This window comes from Lissotriton vulgaris, chromosome 9, assembly GCF_964263255.1.
Source record: "Lissotriton vulgaris chromosome 9, aLisVul1.2, whole genome shotgun sequence".
Classification (NCBI taxonomy): Eukaryota; Metazoa; Chordata; class Amphibia; order Caudata; family Salamandridae; genus Lissotriton; species Lissotriton vulgaris.
In genome coordinates this window covers 928,983,108-929,004,318 of record NC_141697.1, presented here as the reverse complement: position 1 = coordinate 929,004,318, position 21,211 = coordinate 928,983,108, and the positions used below count along the sequence as shown (strand labels likewise).

Genomic DNA, 21,211 nt, shown 5'->3' with positions numbered 1-21,211 from the left:
CTCCTGGATGGAGAATGCAAAAAAGAGGGAGATCGTCTTCTTTTATGCCTCCTTGTCAAAGATCCGCTCGGTTACTCTTTTTGAGGTAGCAAAAGTGGAATAGATGTCAAACATGGCTCTTGCCACTATCGGTTGATCTTGATGCTAAATTGGTCTTGGTCATATAGCTGGCCAAGGAGGTGTTACAGGTTTAGGCAGAAGATACAGGGCATATGAGGTTCCTGGCCAGGGTATTCTGCTGGAATAATTAGCCTTGGATTTGGATAAAGGATTTGTTGTATCAGCCTGATAGGACTGGGGCTATGTCTCTGAAGAAATGGAGAACACATAAGCTATTGAGTGTCTCTATATTGATTGTCTTCACGTCGACTGTCTTTACGGCGATCTTGACATTCACAACATGAAAAGAGATCTCCCTGATGTCAAATATTCTGCAGTTGAGTGTCTTGCCATTGATGGTTGTGGTGTTGGGACTTATTTTGATGTCAGCAGAGCAGAGGTCAATCGGGATGGACCCAGACAAGGAAGTAATAGTACCTGTAGCGTTGGTGTTGACATGGGTGGCACTGTCATCGAGCTTATGTGTGATGAACAGGTAATCGCTGACATCTGTCTCGAAGTCAACAGCTGATGTCTGGAGTTCACCCCATTCCGTGCTCCCGTTGGCCAACAGCCGACTGGAGCACTCCCTCTCTGGTGCTGCGAACGGCCAGCGGCCGTCGCAGCCCCGCCCACTCTTTAGAACGCCTGCACCATGTTGGAATCGCCGCGGTTAAGGCGTTATAGACTACTGTTGACACTGTTTTCTTCACCTTCTCTCTTTATATCACCTTCTGTAGCAGTCTTTCTTCACGAAAAGTCTTGTCTCAGTAGATGAAGCCTCCTCTTTGTCCTACTTCTTACCTTCTTCTGCTTCCATGTTCTTCTGCTCCCTTCTAAGGTGAATGTTGTCTCTGTCTTTGATGGATTCTTTTGTCATTTTCTGACAAAATCCACACTTTTTAGCTGTGTGTGACAGGCTGAGTTACCACACAAACAGATGAGGGACATTTTCAAAAAAAGAGATGGTATTACCAAAAACGAATCCTGTTTTTAGTTCGAAAGTGTATAAAACCTAATCTTGGCCTTTAATGATGACAAACGGCATACATAAATCTTCAATTTCGTAGAAACAAACTGAAAGAAATTGGGTAAAGAAACCCAAAGAGTGTTATGAGATCCACTCAGCGTGAGCTGGAAAAACAGCACTGTCACTGAGAGTTTAACTTCCAGTACAGTGCGTGCTGGGAAGGAGAGGCTGCTGGCTTAAAGTACCAGTGTTGTTTTCTCTGCAGCTTCTGCACTTTTGACTTGATAGGCACCTCTCCTTAATTTGTGCCTCTCCTTGATTGTGGGCAACAAGTAATTTGAGATATTTTATAGCATTGCCTTCAGATAGGTGCTGCTATGTGGTCTTACTATATTAAAGGATACCCTGTTTTCTACACCACAAAAATGTAGTAAAAGTTGTCCTCTTTTTCTAATTATGGGGGTATCACCAAACCATGGACACTGAAGTGTCTACTGCCAAATTACAGTTGACTCTGATATTTAGGAGAAAGTGTTACGGGGTCTCTCTGCATGTAAGTGGGAATATGCTTCAGGATTATGACTTCAACTAGGATCCTATGATATGGAAATGGTATTACAACGTAACTCGCCGTGGAGCAGTGTCTATGTGGTGGAATGGCATGCTTGATAAATTCCATTATTTATCCCATGTGATGACTGAGGGCATCATTTAGATTGGAATCTGAAGTGCAGGAGCCCGGACGTTAATTAGGGGGGCTCCAGCTCTACCAAATGTGTCGCTCCACATAATTTTAGGGTGTTGAAAGTGCCAAGTTTATACTGGTGGAACCTCGGCTGACTGAGCCCCTGACCTGGAAGCCTGTCTGACATTAAGTCACCAGGTCATGGTGATGGTCGCCCTGCCCTATTTAGGAAGTGCAAACATCACTTGTTTTTGGTTTCCTCCTTGGAAGTTTATTTCTTGAACACAAAAAACTTTGGCTGAGTGGCCATACCCGGCAAGTTCAGTGCAGCACAACTGCCCGCTTTCCAGGAAAGCACCCTTAAATTTAGGTAAGGTCCTCAGCAAGGAGAGTGGCTCCCAGGCCCAGGGTCTAAAGTGACCAAGTCAGTCGCATGATGTGATGATTCATGTATTTATGTGCCAAGCAAATGGTGACCGTGCGTAGGCTTCATAGATCTCGGACTGCACTTTTGTTACCTTTTTATCACATCAGGTGAGGGAAACCCCTTAAAACAATGGAAAATAAAGTGCACCTTTTAAATATATTAGGCTCTTTGGGGCTTTAATATTTAATCATTCTTTAAAGTAGGAAAAGATGAAGCTACTGCACTGCTCTTGTGTTACCAATGAATTTGCAGTAGCTGTGTAACTGGTTATCTTACATTTCACAAAGGGAAATAAATAAGTGAAAACAACAGTCATTAATGACCTGTAGAAGACACCTAAAATATGTGTATGACATATTTTTTAACAATTGATGCTGTGGTGGAATGTATGTAATAATAAAGGCTATTCCCTGAAGTGGTATGTGTGTTTCGCACTGTCATACACACTGTGTGTATAATTGGGAGTATATTTGCCTCTTTGCCTATTTGGTACTCTTAGAAAAAGCTGCATAGTGACAATTATCAGCGCATTGCATGTTCTGTAATAGCTGCAGGGTGCCTAAGAGGCAACTTTCTGAGAAAAGCAGGAGTAGGTTCTTGAAAACAAACAAAAAAAACAATGGTCCTGATGTACTTGGAGCTTTCTCCTCATGCATTGGAGTCACTGCTTGATTTCCCTGGCCAGTACCGCTGTCAGGGACGGACTGGTCATAGTGGACATTAGACATTTCAGTGGGAGGCTGGAAGGGTTGGTCGGTTTTGCAGCGCCTGGGGCCAGTATTGTTACTCGGGGGCCAGTTTTGCAGTTTTGACCCCTCCCACAAGCACTTGACCCCCCCACCGGTGGGCTGGTGCGACAAGCTTGCCAAAGCTGTTTTGGGTTTTTAGTATGGCCCTGAGCGCTGTGCCTTCAATGCCCGCCTTTGTCAAAGTAATCAAGTGCCAGTCACTCTCACTAAATAGTGCAGCATGACCATCACTATGGCCTGGCACATCAGTGCCAGGTCAGAAGTTGATGATAGAAATGCCAACTGAGAATCTGCCAGCATAAACATGAGGCTTCCACCACCTCTAAATTAGCTGGCTGAACCACAAGTCTGGTAGAGCCAGTTAATGGCAGGGCTCCTGTACCACCAAACTCTAAATGATGGCTTCATTTATCACATGTGGTAAATTGTGCAATTCATCAAGCATTTTTTTTCTGCACGGGTACGGAGTAGATTGAGCAGTTTATGTTGCACTGTAATATGATAACCTGCCTTGAGGACTTTGCGATTGCGGTGCCACCGTTGCTGACTGTTTGTTGTCGGGAAACCCACTCCTCGCCGCACCCGCTGCGGGTGCCGCTTCGTTCGGTGGACCTGAGGAGGAAGACTCTGTGCATCAAGGGGGAGTGTGCAAAGTCGGAGTGAACTGGGCAGGGACTCAGTGTCCCAGTAGCCTCCGCATGCACACACACCTGGGCTGACTCCATCGCCCAGCCCCGCCCTCCCGCACCCGCACCTCAGAAAAGTCCAGCGGATCACTTGTTTAGTGGGAACCTGCCTTGAGGACTTTGCAATTGCGTTGCCACAGTTGCTGACTGTTTGTTGTCGGGAAACCCACTCCTCGCCGCACCCGCTGCGCGGGTGTCGCTTTGTTCGGTGGGCCTGAGGAGGAAGACTCTGTGCATCAAGGGGGAGTGTGCAAAGTCGGAGTGAACTGGGCAGGGACTCAGTGTCCTAGGAGCCTCCGCATGCACACACACCTGGGCTGACTCCATCGCCCGGCCCCGCCCTCCCGCACCCGCACCTCAGAAAAGTCCAGCGGATCACTTGTTTAGTGGGAACCTGCCTTGAGGACTTTGCGATTGCGGGTCCACCGTTGCTGACTGTTTGTTGTCGGGAAACCCACTCCTCGCCGCACCCGCTGCGCGGGTGTCGCTTTGTTCGGTGGGCCTGAGGAGGAAGACTCTGTGCATCAAGGGGGAGTGTGCAAAGTCGGAGTGACCTGGGCAGAGACTCAGTGTCCCAGGAGCCTCCGCATGCACACACACCTGGGCTGACTCCATCGCCCGGCCCCGCCCTCCCATACCCGCGTGACTATATATCAGATCTGACCGCGCAACGCGGGAGTGCCCGGGGCAAAGCCCGGGCAAAGGGCGGGCCCTCTGCGGCCCTCAGAGGCCTGAGGAGTCTGGGATGGGCCACGACCCCTGGCCAAATACTCAGGTCATTGTGTTCTCTTTTGCAAGTTAAGTCTGTTGTGTTCTTTGCCATTGTATAAAATCTTGCGTAGGGGACAGTCGACGCATTGTTGGACATTCTATCTTGGATAAGTAGCTTGTCTCTGTATATTGCTTAGAGTATGTCGAAACCGAAGGTTGACAAAATTTCTTCTGGGGGGCCCACTATGGACAACTATCTGGTAAAAATAGTAAAAAAAATAAAAAATGAGCGGAGAGTTTCTCTAGGAAGAGATAGTCCTGTGGTAATTGATCTTCCTATCTCTCCTTCTCTCTCCCCTACCTTTATCCCCCCACCGCTGGTAACTTCTGCGACGACACCATCTACTACTTGTAAAGCTATAGCTATTTCTGAGGGGGCCCAAGATGGCAGTGCACCTGTCACAGTAGATAAGAACCCTGGTCCTCCAACTGCATCTGTAGGGAGTTCCGCTCCGGCTCCAGCTCGAACCCCCAAAATTTTGGCTGTAGATATTGAGAACTCACAGGTGCAATCAGCGGCAGCAGTAAAATTAAGAGCACGAGGGCTATCGAGTTGTTAGCGGTGCAGGGGGTGGGTGTATAAAATCCACTAAGAAGCCCAAAAAATCGAGGGAAAGTTTTAGAGTGGGGGGAGGGGTGAAGGATGTGGCAGTCAGTGTAGATAATATTCAATCATGTCACATGCCTGCCACTCTGGCCACTGTAAATCCTAGTGACATTATCCCCCTTGGTCCCCCTACTCTAGAGCCCAACTTGATTTGTTTAGAGAAACTCACGAAATCTCCGTTATCACCCATTATTGAGAGCCTGGAATACTTAAAGGGAAGGGTTGATAGGCTCGAACAAACCTCCCTGGACAATTTCCACTCCTTAAAAACCTTAATAAAAACCCAGGCAAAAGGCAGGGAGCTGGTAAATTTATCTGATAATAACTTGAGGGGAGCATTTGAGCCTGCAACCCAAGATTGTGGGAAGGGATGTGAGGGGCCCTCGGCAGGGAAAGCCTTACCTAAGGCTTCCAATGATTTAGCCAAAAGTAGATGCCCTAAAAATGTAGCATCCCATGTAGGAGGGAGCAACTCCCAGGCTATGGGTACAGACATCACACCCATATTGAACCTGGGTTCTAACTCTAATGGCATTACTAGTAGGCCCTTGGCCTCTAATTGTCCTCCACTTGTTACCCCTGAAGATCCCATAGCTGAGGCAACCACGGACTTGGTTCATCTTAGTTTGCCCTCTGCATGTCTCCCCTATGTAGTGGTCCTAACAGGGGTTCCCAAACTAAAGGAGGGTAAATATGAATCATACCTGGAATTGAAAAACAAAACCATGTTCTGGCTAAATACAAATAGGCCTATTTTAAAACACCATGATGGGAAAATCTTAAATGTAAGAAGAGCAAGTTGGGTGGGCGACCGTAGGAAGGATATAAGTGGAGATTGTATTTTGGTGAATTTTGGTGACCCTAGGGCAGTTAGCCACATATGCAACCAGCAACCCAAAAATGGAAGCATGGGGATTGGCACTTTTGACTTAAGCTACTTCCATCAGCAAACGTTGCCCCCCTGCTTTGTGGGTTATGACTTTAGGGGAACTGAGCTTGGAACTCCCTATCGTCCTGCTATTTTTCCTAATAGTCCTTGTTTTCTTCAATCTAGAGACAGGGGTGCCCCAGGTTGGCCTTTTGGCTATTGATATAACGAGGCCTTGGGGCTAGCCCTGGGTATGCATGCTTCAGCAACACCAAACTGCGACAAAACACCACGTAGCCATGTCTTAGGAGAACTGTTTCCACATCTACCAAGTACTGACACCATGAACATGCCACCTGTTCTTCCTCCTATACCACACAGTCCTGCCATCGGATGTGATCTCCTCGAGTTGGCTTCCCCGGTTTCCCCATCCGTCAGGCAGAATATCAAAATCATTAGCTGGAATTTGGCCGGGATTGGTAGGAAGCTTGAACTCCCAGATTGGAATTCAATTATTGGGTTACATAACATATGTATTTTCCAAGAAACATGGAGTCTTGTTCCCTGCCACAAAGTTGGTTACTCGACCTATCATGTCCCAGCAGTTGCTTCTTGTTCAGGGCAGGGCCGCCCAGCAGGAGGATTACTCATCTGGGTGGATATTGCCCTAGGGCTCCGTGTTACTCAAATTGAAACTAACTCCCCAGATCTACAAAAAGTGACTCTGTATGGTCCTAGGAGAAGGGAACCATTAACTATTTTTAATATCTATGCCAGGGGGTCGAAGGGCAGTTTACCATCACCCACTGTTACCAAGCTCGAGGAGGAGCTCAGGAATCTGACGCAAGGCTCACTAGTCATGGTGGTGGGCGATATGAACTGTACTTTTGAGCCTCTTGCGTCCGAAGACTTTCTTAATATTATGGAAGAGGATGGTCAGAGGGGTATCCCGCAGCTCTCAATTCCTTCTGTCAAAAGGTGGTCTCCCAGAGTAGTCCAACTTAATGCTCTGGCACTGGAATTTGATTTAAGAGCAGTAAATGGAAGGTCAGCTTCGGACATGGTGGGGGCGGATACTTACAATAGAGTTGGTCACTCGTCACGCATCGATTATATCCTCCTAGACTTCCAGCTATGGAAAGGTGTGGAGGATATGGTGGTTGTTCCTAAAATCCTTAGTGACCATAATCCGCTTTCTCTGACCCTGCATTCCTTATGGACAAGTTCCCTATCGTCCATGGCCCCTCTCGAATGTCTCTCTACGGCAGAGGTGTGCCCTTCAAATTGTGGCAGCCGCCTAAATTGGCCCTGAGTTCTGCTTGATGAGGGAAAGGGTCAGCTTATTGGCTCCATTCTGGCTTCTTACCAAAGAAAAATAGAACTAGGTGGCTCAAACCTGATTACTATTTCATCTACATTCTGTGGTACAATTAAAGCCCTAGGAGATTTATTTTTGACTAAAGCCAATAACTCCAAGGGGCGCCAGAAACGCAGTAACAAACCTGGCTGGTATTCCAAGAACTGCAGAGTAAATAAATCGCTCCTCATTCAGGCTATTAAGGGTAAGCAGCAGTCTTTGATTAAAGTAGCAAGACACAATTATAATCTGGCCATTAAGAAAGCTAAGAGGGACTGGGACGATAAGTTTTGGCAAGACCTCAAGAAGGCCAGTGCGGGGAAGGACGCACGAGGTTTCTGGGATCTAGTTAGATCAAGGAATAGACCGGATAGCTCCCTGATCATCTACAACATCACTGGTGACAGTTGGTTTGCCCATTTTTCTTCCTTGTATACAGCTGACTCCCTCGGTGAACAAGTCCAGTCTTTGGAAAGCCTTATGGTATCTGAAGAGGAGGCCATTGAATTCACGGCAAAAGAAGTTGAAGCGATTATTCGCTCCTTGGTCCCGCGCAAAGCAGCAGGCCCTGACGGGGTTCCAGGAGACCTTTTGCGCTTAAACTATTCTGAGTGGGGGAGAATTCTGGCAGGTCTACTTAATGCCATCATGAAGGGTACGCCAATTCCGGAGTCTTGGAGAGGGGCGTCCCTATCTTTAAGAAGGGTTCTAGGGACGACCCAGCCAACTACCGCCTGATTAGCTTAATAGATTCCACGCAAAAGGTTATAGGGAAGGCAGTATTAGGCAGAATCCTCCAGTGGGCCGAAGACAACAAAATTCTGTCCGATTTACAGGCAGGGTTTCGCTCTGGAACTGGAACAATTGAGCAAGCCTTCCGACTACATTTGTTGTACTGGAAGACAGTTGTTCTGGGCGGAGGCAGTCTTTATCTGGACTTTATAGACCTGAAGACTGCCTTCGATCTAGTGCCGAGGCAGAGTTTATGGGGAGTTCTGCAGGATCTGGGTATGCCTTCATACATTCTGAGTATTTTAATCAAGCTTCACGAGGGTAACTTCGCCCAGGTGAGGTGGGGTAGTCAGGCCCATAAAACATCTAGAATAGCTGTGAGTAGGGGCGTCCGCCAGGGTTGTGTGTTAGCCCCCACTCTATTTTCACTTTATGTTAATGGAGTGGTGGAGCATCTGCTAAGAATATCTGCAGATGCCCCTTCCCTGGCGGGCTAACGTATCCCGACCCTGTTATTTGCGGACGACACCCTCCTCATCTCGAAGTCCCCAGTAGGCTTGCAGAAGCTACTTGATAGTTTTCATCTGTTCTGCACACTTAGGGGTCTGGTAATTAATACCGGCAAAACTAAATATCTAGTATTAAATCCGGCAAAAAAAATGGGAATCCCGCCGAACTTGAATGGGGTACAGCTGGATAGAGTGACAGAATTCGATTATTTGGGCATCAGACTCTCTGACCGAATGTATTGGGGCCCTCACATTAATAAAATGGTCCTCTCCCTTAAAAGGGTTACAGGCACACTTTTAAAACAACAGTGCAGTTCTACAATAAAACCTATTTCCCCCATTGTAGAGATCTACAACGCAAGAGCAGTTAGCGGGTCCCTATATGAGGCAGAAATATGGGGTGCCTGTAATATTGACCAGCTTACGCAGTCAGAGAACAAATTTTTTAGGTCATTGTTGTCCCTTCCCCAAAGTACACCTATGATTCCGGTATTGTATGATCTGGGGAATCGCCCAATAAAGGACCAGGCCCAGTTCCGTCCACTGTTATTGTGGTCACGCTTATGGCGAGTACCGGAACTCGCTCATTATGCAGAAGGGCTAACGGAAATTCTGTCTATGTCTGGTTGGACAAAAATAAGCTGGCTGCGAAATGTAAAATCCCTACTTGTTGAGCTCGGGCTGGGGGGGCTTGGTCAACTAGATCTGCTGTGCCAAAAACCCAATTGAAGCAGATCTACTGGAGCTGGGTGTACAATAAAAAATACTCAAACCCTAAAAATGGTAGGATTGTTTCTAACTATCTTCTTTTAAAGGATGTACCCTCGTTAGAGCCCTATTTTGATTTTATTACAAAACCGCGTGATCGCATGCTGTATTTTAGATTTAGGATTGGCACCCTTCCTCTTGGCGAGTTTACAGCACGCTGGAGCGTGTCCCCAAGTACCTCTAGCTCGTGTCCATTCTGTCTGCTGACCTTGGAAACTGTGCCCCATATCTTATTCGAGTGCACTTCTTATAAACTTCAGAGATCCAGGTGGTTAAAACCAGTGTGCAGGAATATGGGTACTAGGTCTCATCTGATGGCCTTGGGAATCCTTTTGTCAGATACTCGGCTAGTATATCTTTGTGCTATCTCTAAGTTTCTTAGCTGGGCATGGATCATTAGAGCAAGAAGGCTTAAAAATAAATGATTATAATGTTTAATCTGTTCTTAACTTTAATGTGTTATCAAATTTTTATCATTGGATAGTATACTGTGTATGACCATTCCCTTCTTGTTTTATCTAGTGGAACTTGTATGTAAAATTGTTTTTATTGTGATGCTTTTTAAAGATAAAATTGTATCGAAATAAAGCCTTCTACAAACAAACAAATATGATATTCAATGTCTCCAAATTTTGTCATGGTTAGGTGGGCATCCCTATCAAGAGGGGTTTTCAGAAAAATACATCTTTCTATTCCGTGTACCCAGTTGGGGTACATTCTATGCCTTACTGATGAGACATAAATCTGAATGCAGAATAATGGTTAGGTATTTTGATGTCATGTAGCTAAGAGATCTTCCACTTTTTCTTCAGATTTTAAGACATCACACATTCATTTTAATGTGCTGTTTTTTCTCATTATACTTAAGAAACACTTCTCTTTTCACCACAAAGCTTGACCTGCTCTTTAAAGAAAATCTCTCTATGCTCATTGGGCTATGTTTGCCACAAGATCTATTCTTTCTAGTCCAAAATAGTCTGACGACTTCGCTTAACCACACAAACTTCTCATATTTATTTATTTATAGAGCGCAGCATTCATCCAGAAGGATATCACAGCGCTATGTAGCAAGAACTCGTGGTAGGGCCGCCGATGGGTGTGGTGGTACTGTCAGATATTAGGCCTTGGGGAAAGATGACTTTTAAGTTTATTTCTAAATGCTATATGGTCAGCCGGGAGGCTTAGAACTTGGGGTAGTTCATTCCACTGCTTAGCTGCCAGATATGAGAATGAACGTCCTCCTGCCTTTACTTTCTTTATCCAGGCCTGCGCTTGGTGGTGTGACCGTAAGCTCCTCACAGGGATGTAGAATTCAATTTGATTCTGTATGATTCTAGGGCCACAGTGGTGCAGGGCCTTGGGTGACGTTATTCATTGAAGCAGTCCCCTTCAAGTCTTTCCATAAAAGTGAAAAGAACATGCTGGGTTTGTGGTTGGGGTCCCCCGTCCAGTTTGTTTTAAATTTATCTTTATAAAATCATCAAACTAATGCTTTTTAAACTATACTAAGAATTTTAGTATTGGCAACCACCTGCTACTTTTACAAACATTGCAAAGGCTACCTTGGGTTCCTTAACTGACTAACAAAATAAAAATGGACAAATGCAGAATTCTGACTACTTTCAAACCAAACACACAATGTCTCTGACATCTTCTTATAATTCTTCCCCCATTTTTAGGTCTCTTCAAGACATGATGTATTCAGGTATGGACTTTTAAGTTCCAACCATTTTCTGCCCATCTATTCAATTGGCTCCTGTCACTGCCCTTTTTAAATAGGGGGTTTTGATTCATGAATAGGCTTAATAGTCCCTCCTTAGTACTTCCTTTTCTCCTGTTGTAACCTTTCATGAGGACTGCACCTGTTACTTGTTGTTACTCTGAATGTTTTATTTACAGTCTGTGAGCACTATTTTCTTAAATGACTTTCTTCTACCTGCTGTTGCAGGCAGGACACGTTCTCCCTCAAAAGCTTGTTTTTTTTAAGAAGCGTGGCATGCCGCACTTTATCTTATATTTTTGCTTCAGCTTCAATAACGACGGCCGCGCCTTTCTTTTTTTAATGTGTTGCTCGCCCAACTTGAGCTTGAGACTGCACACAACCTATTATATATTTTTTTAAAGCAGCGTGGCACGCCGCGTTTTATCTTATGTTTTTTTTCAACCGCGCATCTTATGTTTTATTTTCAGCAGTGCACCACGCCGCGCTTCATCTTCAACAATGGCGGCTGCGCCTTTCTCCTGCGCAGCTCCCACAAATTGATCTAAAATATACCAAATTAACACACTTTTCAAAAATAAATAAAATATTTTAAAAGCATTACATCCAAATAAATATGCGAACAGTGAAAGGGAAACTGTTACATTACAAAATGGCTACTTAGTTTGCATTTTGATAGAAACACCCGAAAATATAAACAAACGTGTCCTTTTTCAGTGTCTACAGCTGGGGACGTGTCCTTCAACTGGAGCTGGGGGCATTAGCGTCCCTACTGTTTGAGGCTTCAGCTTGTTCACACTTGATGCCAGCATATAACCTGCAAAGAAAAGGTCATGTCTAAACAGAAGTTTGAACCATGAGTTCTCCATAGACTGCTAACTCTAACGAATGCGAGCAAGCGCGCCCTCGGGAAGAACTTACTACGTTTGTACCACGTTCCTCAGCTGATCTGGAACCAAGCAGTGCAAGGATGACATTAAGAGACTCTGTCCTTGCAAAAAGAAGATGCCTCATCAAACCTAAGCAAGGCTAAAGTAGCTTCCTCAATTAAAATGTAGCTTAGTGAGGGGAATTAGATGGCATCTCTGCCAAGTGCACTGTCTGCATGACCATTCGTCCGACCTTCTCTTCTCCCATCCAGACATGTACTTGTTGGCTGTAGGTGAAGATATGGGACAACTTACCTCTGCTTCTATTTACTCTGGAATAGGTCTACGCACAGCATGGGGTTGAGAGGAAGTTGATGCTCCAAGTTTCTCTCTCATTTTTCCAAACAAGCAAAATTCTGAGCACTGGCGGGCTTATACACAAAGGACTGAAAACCTTCACAGTTTCCTGTTTCACCTATTTATAAACTCTTCTATCGTCCATATAGAGTTTCTCACTCCAACTGTTTTCAAGGTGCTACCTTCAGATATAAAGAATATTAGATTGCACCCCACGGCAAATACCCTACAATGCTGTACTAGTACGTGAAGTCATAGCTGGATATCTGTTTGGCCTTTTGATATGGCACCAAAATGACACATTTTGCCTACTTCATAGATGTGTGAGGGAGTGCAGACATCAAGCGAAAATAAGCATTGGCATTGGCAAAAACAAAAGCTCTGGCGTTGGCTGGCAATGCCTATATCATAGTTTTTATAATGATGGGGGATCTGCCAAGCACTCACCAAATACATATAAAAACTACTTTGAGCGCGGCTGTGCTCTTGTGAAAGGGAAGAATGCTGGATTTCACTGTAAAGTTCGCCAATGACTCAAGTGGGCGGCCCGCTGACTCATGTTGTATGCTTTATTGGGTGGAGCAATATGTGAATGACACAACAACAGACCAATAGATAAAGAGAGCTGGCTCAACCTCAAAGTTCCTCTTAGTAAGTATATTATACATATAATTGTAGTAAAATCAAAAGTATAATTTTACTAAAATTACAGTGGAATTCAGAAAATATATGCCGTTGATTTAAAGAATGAACATTGTGAATCAAAGGATGAACACAGGGCATTCACTTAAGGACATGTGCACTCAGCGTCCTTTGTCAGTATGCTAGCAGTACATTACTCATCACAGACCAAACTACCAAAGGCGCAGCTTTTACATTCATCTGTTTTGTGGGGAAGGTGGAAAATAAGCGTCCTGTGAAGCAAGGCGGCAGCTACAGCGCCATATCGCCAGGCAACCAGGAACACAATGGCTCATTCACTGCAGGCTGATTGACTACTCGAGCAGGTAACATTAGGTTGAAGAAAATGGTATTCAACTGCCCCGTACATTTTGCACTGAAAAAAAACTACAGGAAGCAACACACAAGGAGATAAGAAGCTTTTACCGTACCATTACATTAAGTCACCCTCCTTTCAGCGCATATTTAACGAATGGCGCTCCTCTTTTGCCGTCCCTTCCTGCTCCAATATGTCTGCCAGAAAGAAGCCACCTGGGAGAAACGTGCTCCGGTGGTCACGCCGCTAAATGAAAGCGCCTGTAAGGGTCGGTGATTAAAATACTCAGCAGGTGGGGAATGCGCAGTTCGTGCTTAGCCCCTCAAAGGTCAACAATGCGGGGGGCTCCCTCCAGTTGTCACCTCATTAATGCATTCTTTCATGCGCTATTTTCTCCCTTCAATATATCATGCTGGCTTCGAAAAGTGAGATATTTTTCCAGCCTGTTCAAAGTGTCTCTCTTAGGGGAGGAAGTTGGAACCATTACATTATAATAGTGCATGACGGTAGAGCTTGCAAACGTTTGCAAAGATGAGGCAGGCTATCTCAAACGAGTAGTAGGGGCCTCACTTAGGGCCATATGGATCAAGATACCAATTAGCGATTCTGTAATAGCGATTTTTAAGAAATCGCTGTTTCAGAATCGCTAATTGGTATGTATCAAGAAAATCGCAATTTTTTCGCGATTTCTTGATATTCCTTAATTGCGAATTCGCAAATTGTGAATTCGCAATTAAGGAATACTTTCCCATTCATTTCTATGGGCCTCCTGGCCCATAGGAAGGAATGGGAATTTATTCGCAATTTGTGATTCGCAATTTGCGAATCGCAAATTGAGAATAATTTCAAGGGTGCGGGGGTGTCCAAAGGACACCCTGTTGCACCCCTGAAATAAGTATGGGTGCACATGTGGTGCACATACATGCCCTAAGGGCATGTATGTGCGTCACATGGCACTTTGAAAAATGCTGAAATGTGCATTTTTCAAGGAAATCGCAACTTACCACCAACTAGAAGTTGGTGGTAATTTGCGATTCCTTAAGGGCATTTTGGATTTTTTTTTTTTGCTTAATACATTGCATTTAAGGAATCGCAAAATTAGCGATTCCTTAAATGCAATCGCAAAATAAGGAATCGCAAATTTTGTAATTCCTTATTTTGCACCCAAATTCTTTCATACATACCATTTTGCGAAAATGAGTTCGCAAACGCCAAAATTGTGCGAATTTCGGCATTTGCGAACCCATTTGGCCTTGATACATATGGCCCTTGGACCCGGCCGCAGCACCACAACAGGTGAAGGCAAACTTCGTGCCTTTTTTTTTTAAAGACGCATACATCCAACAGACCCGATTCAGGCGAGAGACTCCCGATGTTTTAAGCAAAAAATGGCTTGATTTAGGCTGTCTCCCGCCTAAAATTGCCTTTGCTGTAATGTATTTCAGTAGGAAGTCGAATTAAGATCCCTTATTATTTTTTAGACTGACCCTCTTTCTAGTTTTAAAATGTTGGCATGTATGAAGAAAGATGCTCACACTGAAACAACGGCCCCTTGCGGCGGGATGCCTGGCTTTCACCTTGTGGATACCCTGCCGGGGTTATCTCACAGGGGAATACCAGGACGGGTTCCCTAAGCAAGCGCTTAGAAACCGCTCGGTGATTTGCGCTATATAAATTCCTGTACATTTACATTTACATTTACAAACATAAACACAAACAGCGTTACCATGGGCCAGATGTCCGACACTTTCTAGCGTGCACAAATGGGTCTTAGACCAGTTTGCGCACGCTAAAAAGCATGGGCCCATGTACAAACAGTATTTTGCGAGTCGCAAATAAACTGCGACTCACAAATGCAACGCAATTTGCGAGGTCCTTTTTGGCAGGTCATACATCTGGCCCCATGTTCGGATTTTGCGTTCGGATTTATCACCATCAGATTTTAAAACATGCGCAAACATCAATTGCATCCATGGTACATCATTGTTTATGACAAAATCGAAATATTGTACAAAAACTTTCTGAGAAAGGCGATTTGGTTTATCAACCAGTTAAATGACAAGGTCTAAATATGTGCGAGTCTGTATTATAGCAAGCCTCTCGCCTCTGTTTTGGTGCCACAGCCATAACGTTGTTGAAGGAGGAAACAGTTAATATTCTGTTATTCTATTAACATATAATGTTACATTTCAAAAACCCTTTAATAGGAGGGACTGAAAACTGAAATGACATCAGCCCTAAGGCCCACAAGTCTAGTTGATCACCTTACCTCTACCAGGTGCGGGGTTGGGTTGAATCCACATAGGTTGCAAACCTGTTTACTACACACTGTGCAAGTATTGTAATTGGGAGGCCCCCCTGAGCCTACGTTTAACTCTGCTTTACACAGTGGGCACATGACTCTTTCTTTCGGCACATCCTTTGGCTTGACAGTGTGTACTGGACTTGCATGTGTTGGAACCGGGGCGCTCCCAGGTTTGCCCTGTGTTCCAGAAACAGTTCCTTGGGCTTTCATGTCAGTTTCCTTGCTTGCATCACTGAATACTATTTTTGGAGGCACTTTCCCTGGGGATTGCTGGCTTTGTGGGGTGCCCTCTGGTTGGACAGAAATTAGTGTGCTAGCCTGATTCAGGAGTGAAGCCCCAAACCCAAACAGCTTCCCAGTGAGGCCCTCTTGAGGTTGTTCCTGTGTCCCAGTGGAGAGTGGTGTTGAGTGTTTTGATGGGGACTCTCCCATGTTTTTTCTCTGTTCAGCAGGTGAAGGCTTAATGTGTTGGTGCTGCGGCGATGGCTTTGCCTGTTGGTGCAGGGGTGATGGCATTGCTTGTTGGTGCAGGGGTGACGGAATAGTTTGTTGATGCTGAGGAGATGGCATTGCTTGTTGATGCAGGGCTGGTGGCATAGTTTGTTGATGCTGAGGTGGCATAGTTTGTTGATGCTGAGGATGCTGAGGAGATGGCATTGCTTGTTGATGCTGGGCGGATGGCTTTGCTTGCTGATGCTGTGGAGATGGTTTACTCTGATGTTGAGCTGAAGGCTTTGCTTGCTGATGATGGGGAGACGACCTCATTGCTTCCTGAGGGGCATTAGGTTTTGGCTGGCCCTGGCTTGGTTGCTCCTTCTGAATAGTTGATTGTGGCTTAACTTGCAGAGAGGGCAGAACGCTTGTGCCATGTGCAATCCCCGTGTGAGGAGATCCTGGTGTTTTTTCTTGACCAATTTTTGCCGGCGATTGAGTGTGCGATTGTAGGTCGGGCTGATAATTCAGGTGCGGCTGGGATTGATGGTGGGGTTTGATTTGTTTGGCAGGGGAGTGAGATGGAGAAAGTGCTGGAGAGTATAGCTGCTGCTGGCTTTTTGAGCGGGGTGCTGTTGTCATATCCATCCCCAAAGCTCTCTGCATCTGGCAATTCAAACATAACCATTCTTGAACCTGAAAGACAGAACAAACAACAAACACATTGAATAACCAGTCTCCAAAGAGCATGTTTCAGGTCATCATAGTTCCATAACAAGTTTATATCACAATTTGGTGGAAATTATGGCAGAAATATTTAGCATGAATTTTAGGCACCTTAATTTCGTTGCTTTTAAATGTATTTTAATGAATTAAATGAAATGTGTAGGTAGCATATATTCTACTCCACGCCTCTTAAATGAGTAGCTCGTGAGCTATTGGTAGCTCTCCAGCAACCTGCAATAGATCTAAAGTGCGCAACCCAGTCAACTAAATTAGAAGATTTTGTTTGGTTGAATTAATATATGTATACCAAAATTGGAAAGTGCGTATTTGAAACGAAAATATGAATATTTTCCGAATTAATAAGGCAATGTTGGAGAAAAACGGTTGAATTTCCAAAATACATTTAAAGCTGATATTTAAATGATAAAAATCAAACAGTGTTGAGGAGACTATTACTAGTATGATCAACTTGGTGATCAGGGCATTACAGCTATGGCTGTTATGTATTAACTAAGTAGAAGCAGTCCACATTCACGAAACATTTTTTACATTATTGTTGGCAACAGTGCCTGATGCACAAAACTGATCCCTTCAAGTAATGTTGCAAATGGAGGCCATTCATGTAATCTTGTCTGATGTGGTTACTACGGCATCTCAAATAATATTAGAGTCTCTGGGGGATTTTCATGGGACATAGGTAGCTCTTATTACAGAAAAGGTTGGAGACCCATTGTTCTACTCTGGTACATTGAAAGAAAGAAAGGGGTAAGAGCCATAATTTGGAAGGGGGTGTCTTTTCCCACAGCTTAGATTGAACACACAGCCTATGCAAAGTGACTGTGAGAAGGTAATTGTGATGGTTACTTCATGAAAATGTTTAGTTGTGCTAATAAATCATTTTTTAGTAAGAGCTAAAGTAGTCAACACACAGAGTAGAACACCCCAGTCTGATTTCCAGGATTTCCCCAATTTATATGAAGGAAGAAGATATCATGAATTTCAGAAGAGCTTATTTATACCGTTTACTATTCTGAAAATTCTACTCGATTTTAGGATTCCTTGGCTCTACAAGCTGAGCCCATTTCTTTATACAGAATTTAGGGCCTGATTTCGATGTTGGTAGGAGCCTCCGACCGACATCGCTGAAAATGTGGAACCGACCGACCTCAGGTCAGCGGTTCTAACACTGCAATTGGGATAAGACCGCACATGGTGTGGTTGCAAACTTCTACTTCTCAGTGGAAGCATGTGCGGCGGGCCGAAACTACGCAGCACAAGCTCCCATTGAAAAATTGAAGTTTTCGCACATCCCTACACCGTGTGGGGTGGATGGTGCAGGGATGTGAAGGGGGGCACTGCCCAACAAAAGGGCCAGGGGGTAAAGGGGCCCTGCTAGGGGCCCCCAAAGACACTTCTGACAGCAGTTCCATGTCAGAAAGGCCAACATGGAAGTGCTGTGGGAAAGTGCCTTCATAATCCCGAAGGCGGAAATGTCATCCGTTAGGGATTATGAGGCCCTTCCGACTGGCCAAAGGGCTTCTTGAGCCTGCCTGTTGGAACTGAGTAAGATTCCTGGGCCAGTTTAAACTCCAACCGCCGTCATTGTAATACGGCGGTCGGAGTTTAAACCTATGATGTCGGTCGGAAAGCCTCTGACCAGCGATCAAAGGCTTTCCGACAGATATCGAAATCAGGCCCTTAATGTTGTGTTTTCAGGATTGTTGTATAAGTCAAATTAAGTTTGAATAAACCGTTCTTCAACATGAAAGATACAACATGCAACAGCATACTGAACAACCAGTCCACAAAAAAAACATTTTCCGAGATCAAAGCCACTTCTCTAGATCATGTCATACTCTGGCAGTTTTTATGCCCACTGTTTAGGTTAATATCCCATCAATACTCTGCAAACCATAAGGGGTAGCAATTGAATTTTTTGAGGAAAGTCGTTTCTTATAAAGTGTGGTTGTGATACTCAACTGTGTAATGAACTTACTAGCTGTACCAAGTCTAGTCAGATTTGTTTGAAAAACCTTAGCTCAACCCTGGGTGTGGTTTTGAGCAGTCAGGCTTTGTCAATAAAATAGTGTAAAGCATTACGTACTAAATCCTTTGAATAAGAAAGAAACAAGACTCACTAAAAATCTGACACTCATTTATAAAAAATAGTTTGTATTTTTATCTTCAAATAGACATCACAACAACAAAAATTCTAAGGCAGGTTCAAGAGATATGCCTTTTTAAAGGGGAACTAAATCATGCTTTTTCACTCAGTGCAATAAATCATTGTAATGGACTATGGTCAACTTTGCAAACTTAGGAAAACTTGTATACTGTTGAAAACTACCACTCTAGCCCGCTATGGACAACTAACTTCAGCAAGGAGCAAGTCACAGAGGCCAAAGAGGCTTGGATGAACAGTTACCTCTCAATCAATTCAGCCTCCAGTCCAGGCTATATATGGGAGAACCGCCATATAATTTAATGGAGTGGTCCTGATGCAAAGGATACAGGATGCTAAAGATGCTGAAGGATGCTGATCCAGTGACAGGGATATTCCTGGGTCTACTCCTCCACAAACATCGTGGGGCTACTTCGGTCACATGGGTTGAAATCCCTCAAAATGCAGTTGAAGTCCAGCAAAAAAACAGTTGTCACTGGTCTACTGATCTCTTATTACATCAAAACCAGCAGTTCCCTTTAGCTGGTGATAACTTCTTTGCTGGCCAAGCAAAATGCAGTCTGACAACTCTTCCAGGTCCATAGCACTCGGTGCAACTTATAAGGGTCAGGACTCGATCTAAGAGGCTGCACGCTGGTGGTCAGTAGTGGTCAGGCAATCTTGACTACCAACTCACTGAGGCAGGCTTCTTCAACTTTTGTGGCTCTGTAGCTGTAACAGGAAGCCAGCCAATTGCCTCTTGGAATCATTTCTCCTGTCTGAAGTTTGGGATGATTTCTCCTTCAGTAGGGCACCAGGAGCACAGTCCTCTCTTTGGTAGCAGCTGCAGTCCAGTCTTTGGTGCAGCCTCTCTTTGCTTGGTTCAGGGAACAGCAGGGCAGACCTTCAGTACAGACATGATCTGAGGTCTAAGTGCTAGAAATGCCATTTTAATGCCCAGTTAGTGCCCCCAGGGGATGTGGCGACTATTAGCCAATGGGCTACCACGATTCCCTTCCACCTAGTGACAACGTCCTGTGAAATGTGACACTTAGCTAGCCCAGAATGCACCATACTGCCTACTTCCAAGCCGGCAGAAACCTTTTCCTGGTGTGTGGAGCTCACTAGCCCACCCCAGAGGTGCGGCTACCTAAAGGTTATAAAGGCACAGAAAAAATGGTTTGACCACAGCTTTCCCCTCTCTGTCACTGATGCCAACTTGTCTGCACAAGCAAAAGAGCAGTTACTCTCATGTGTGTCTACCATTTGCCCTACAAAGGTGACTTCCCCTTTAAAGCTCGGGTTTTGGGCTCACACCCTTTTTGACCTTCCTGCTAGGGAGAGGTGACACCTCTTTCCAAAGCAGGCCCTTTGTGTTCCTACCCGAGATTCTTTCACCCCCCCCCCCCCCCCCCCCCCCAGGAGGGTAGAAGGCTGTCTGTTGGCCAGCAAAGGAAATTGCTGTCACCAGTGTATATCTGAGCCTGGATGCTTTAACCGCTTGAGGGGAAGTGAACACATGCCAGACAGAAGCTTGCAGCTTTGTACACATTAAAAAGAAGAGGAGCAACAATACATCTCTACTTTGCACACAATATGTAATCATCCAACTAGTGAGGAGACCAACCTCCAACCGCCTTGATTTGTAACCTAGAAATTAGAGTACATGTTTTGAATTACGGACATTAGTGGTTAGGGAATGTTGCAAGACAAAAACATTGCCTCAGCAGAGGCCCATCAATCCAATCAAATGATGTGCTAAAATCTTTAAAAGTACTTTACGAGGATATGTTGACTATTGAACAACATTAGTATCTAAGAGATATTGTACATGCTTGAACTAGCCCAAAATCTGGTCTTGTATTTTGGAATAAAAAAATTCTCATTTGCCCAAGCTGAATGTGTTTCTCGTTTTACGCTTACAGTTCCAAATGGCAATCCCCAAGCTTCATCTATTGAGGGCCTTCTGAATTCCAACTCTTCGTTTCTGCAAACTTTCAGCGATAGCACCAAATATAGTGACTGGGACCCTTTACTCCAATCTCCTGATGCTCTCATCTGTGCTAGACCAGATCATGACCTCCCTATTCACAATGAAGTCGAAATACCGTCAACATGTGCAGGTATACTCATGGACAATATTCTCCTTAACCAAGTTTTTGAGTTCAGAGTCAGCTTGGTTGGAAATGACAGGTTTGTTCTGCATTTACCTGTATTCAATACATACTGGATTATTGATTGATCGAGTAAAAACAACTATTACCTTGCTAAATGTGTCCACAGTGAAGCACTGTGTATATAATATTCTATTTCAACCAAGATTCTCAGGTGGAATAATGTGGACCGTTGTATTTGATTACTAACTGCAACATACGTTAAAAAGCAGTACTATGTGAATGCCTCTGCATAACAACTT

At 44.5% G+C, this 21,211-nt stretch overlaps 1 protein-coding gene across 1 annotated transcript in view; it reads right to left on the bottom strand.

Moving 5' to 3' along the window:
* Positions 1-21,211, bottom strand: part of BSN (bassoon presynaptic cytomatrix protein) — a 767,226-nt gene that overhangs the window by 425,060 nt on the left and 320,955 nt on the right. Inside the window, exon 3 of the mRNA XM_086939535.1 lies at positions 15,441-16,604. Coding sequence (XP_086795661.1) covers positions 15,441-16,604 — 1,164 coding nt within the window. The remainder of the gene's footprint in view (positions 1-15,440; positions 16,605-21,211) is intronic.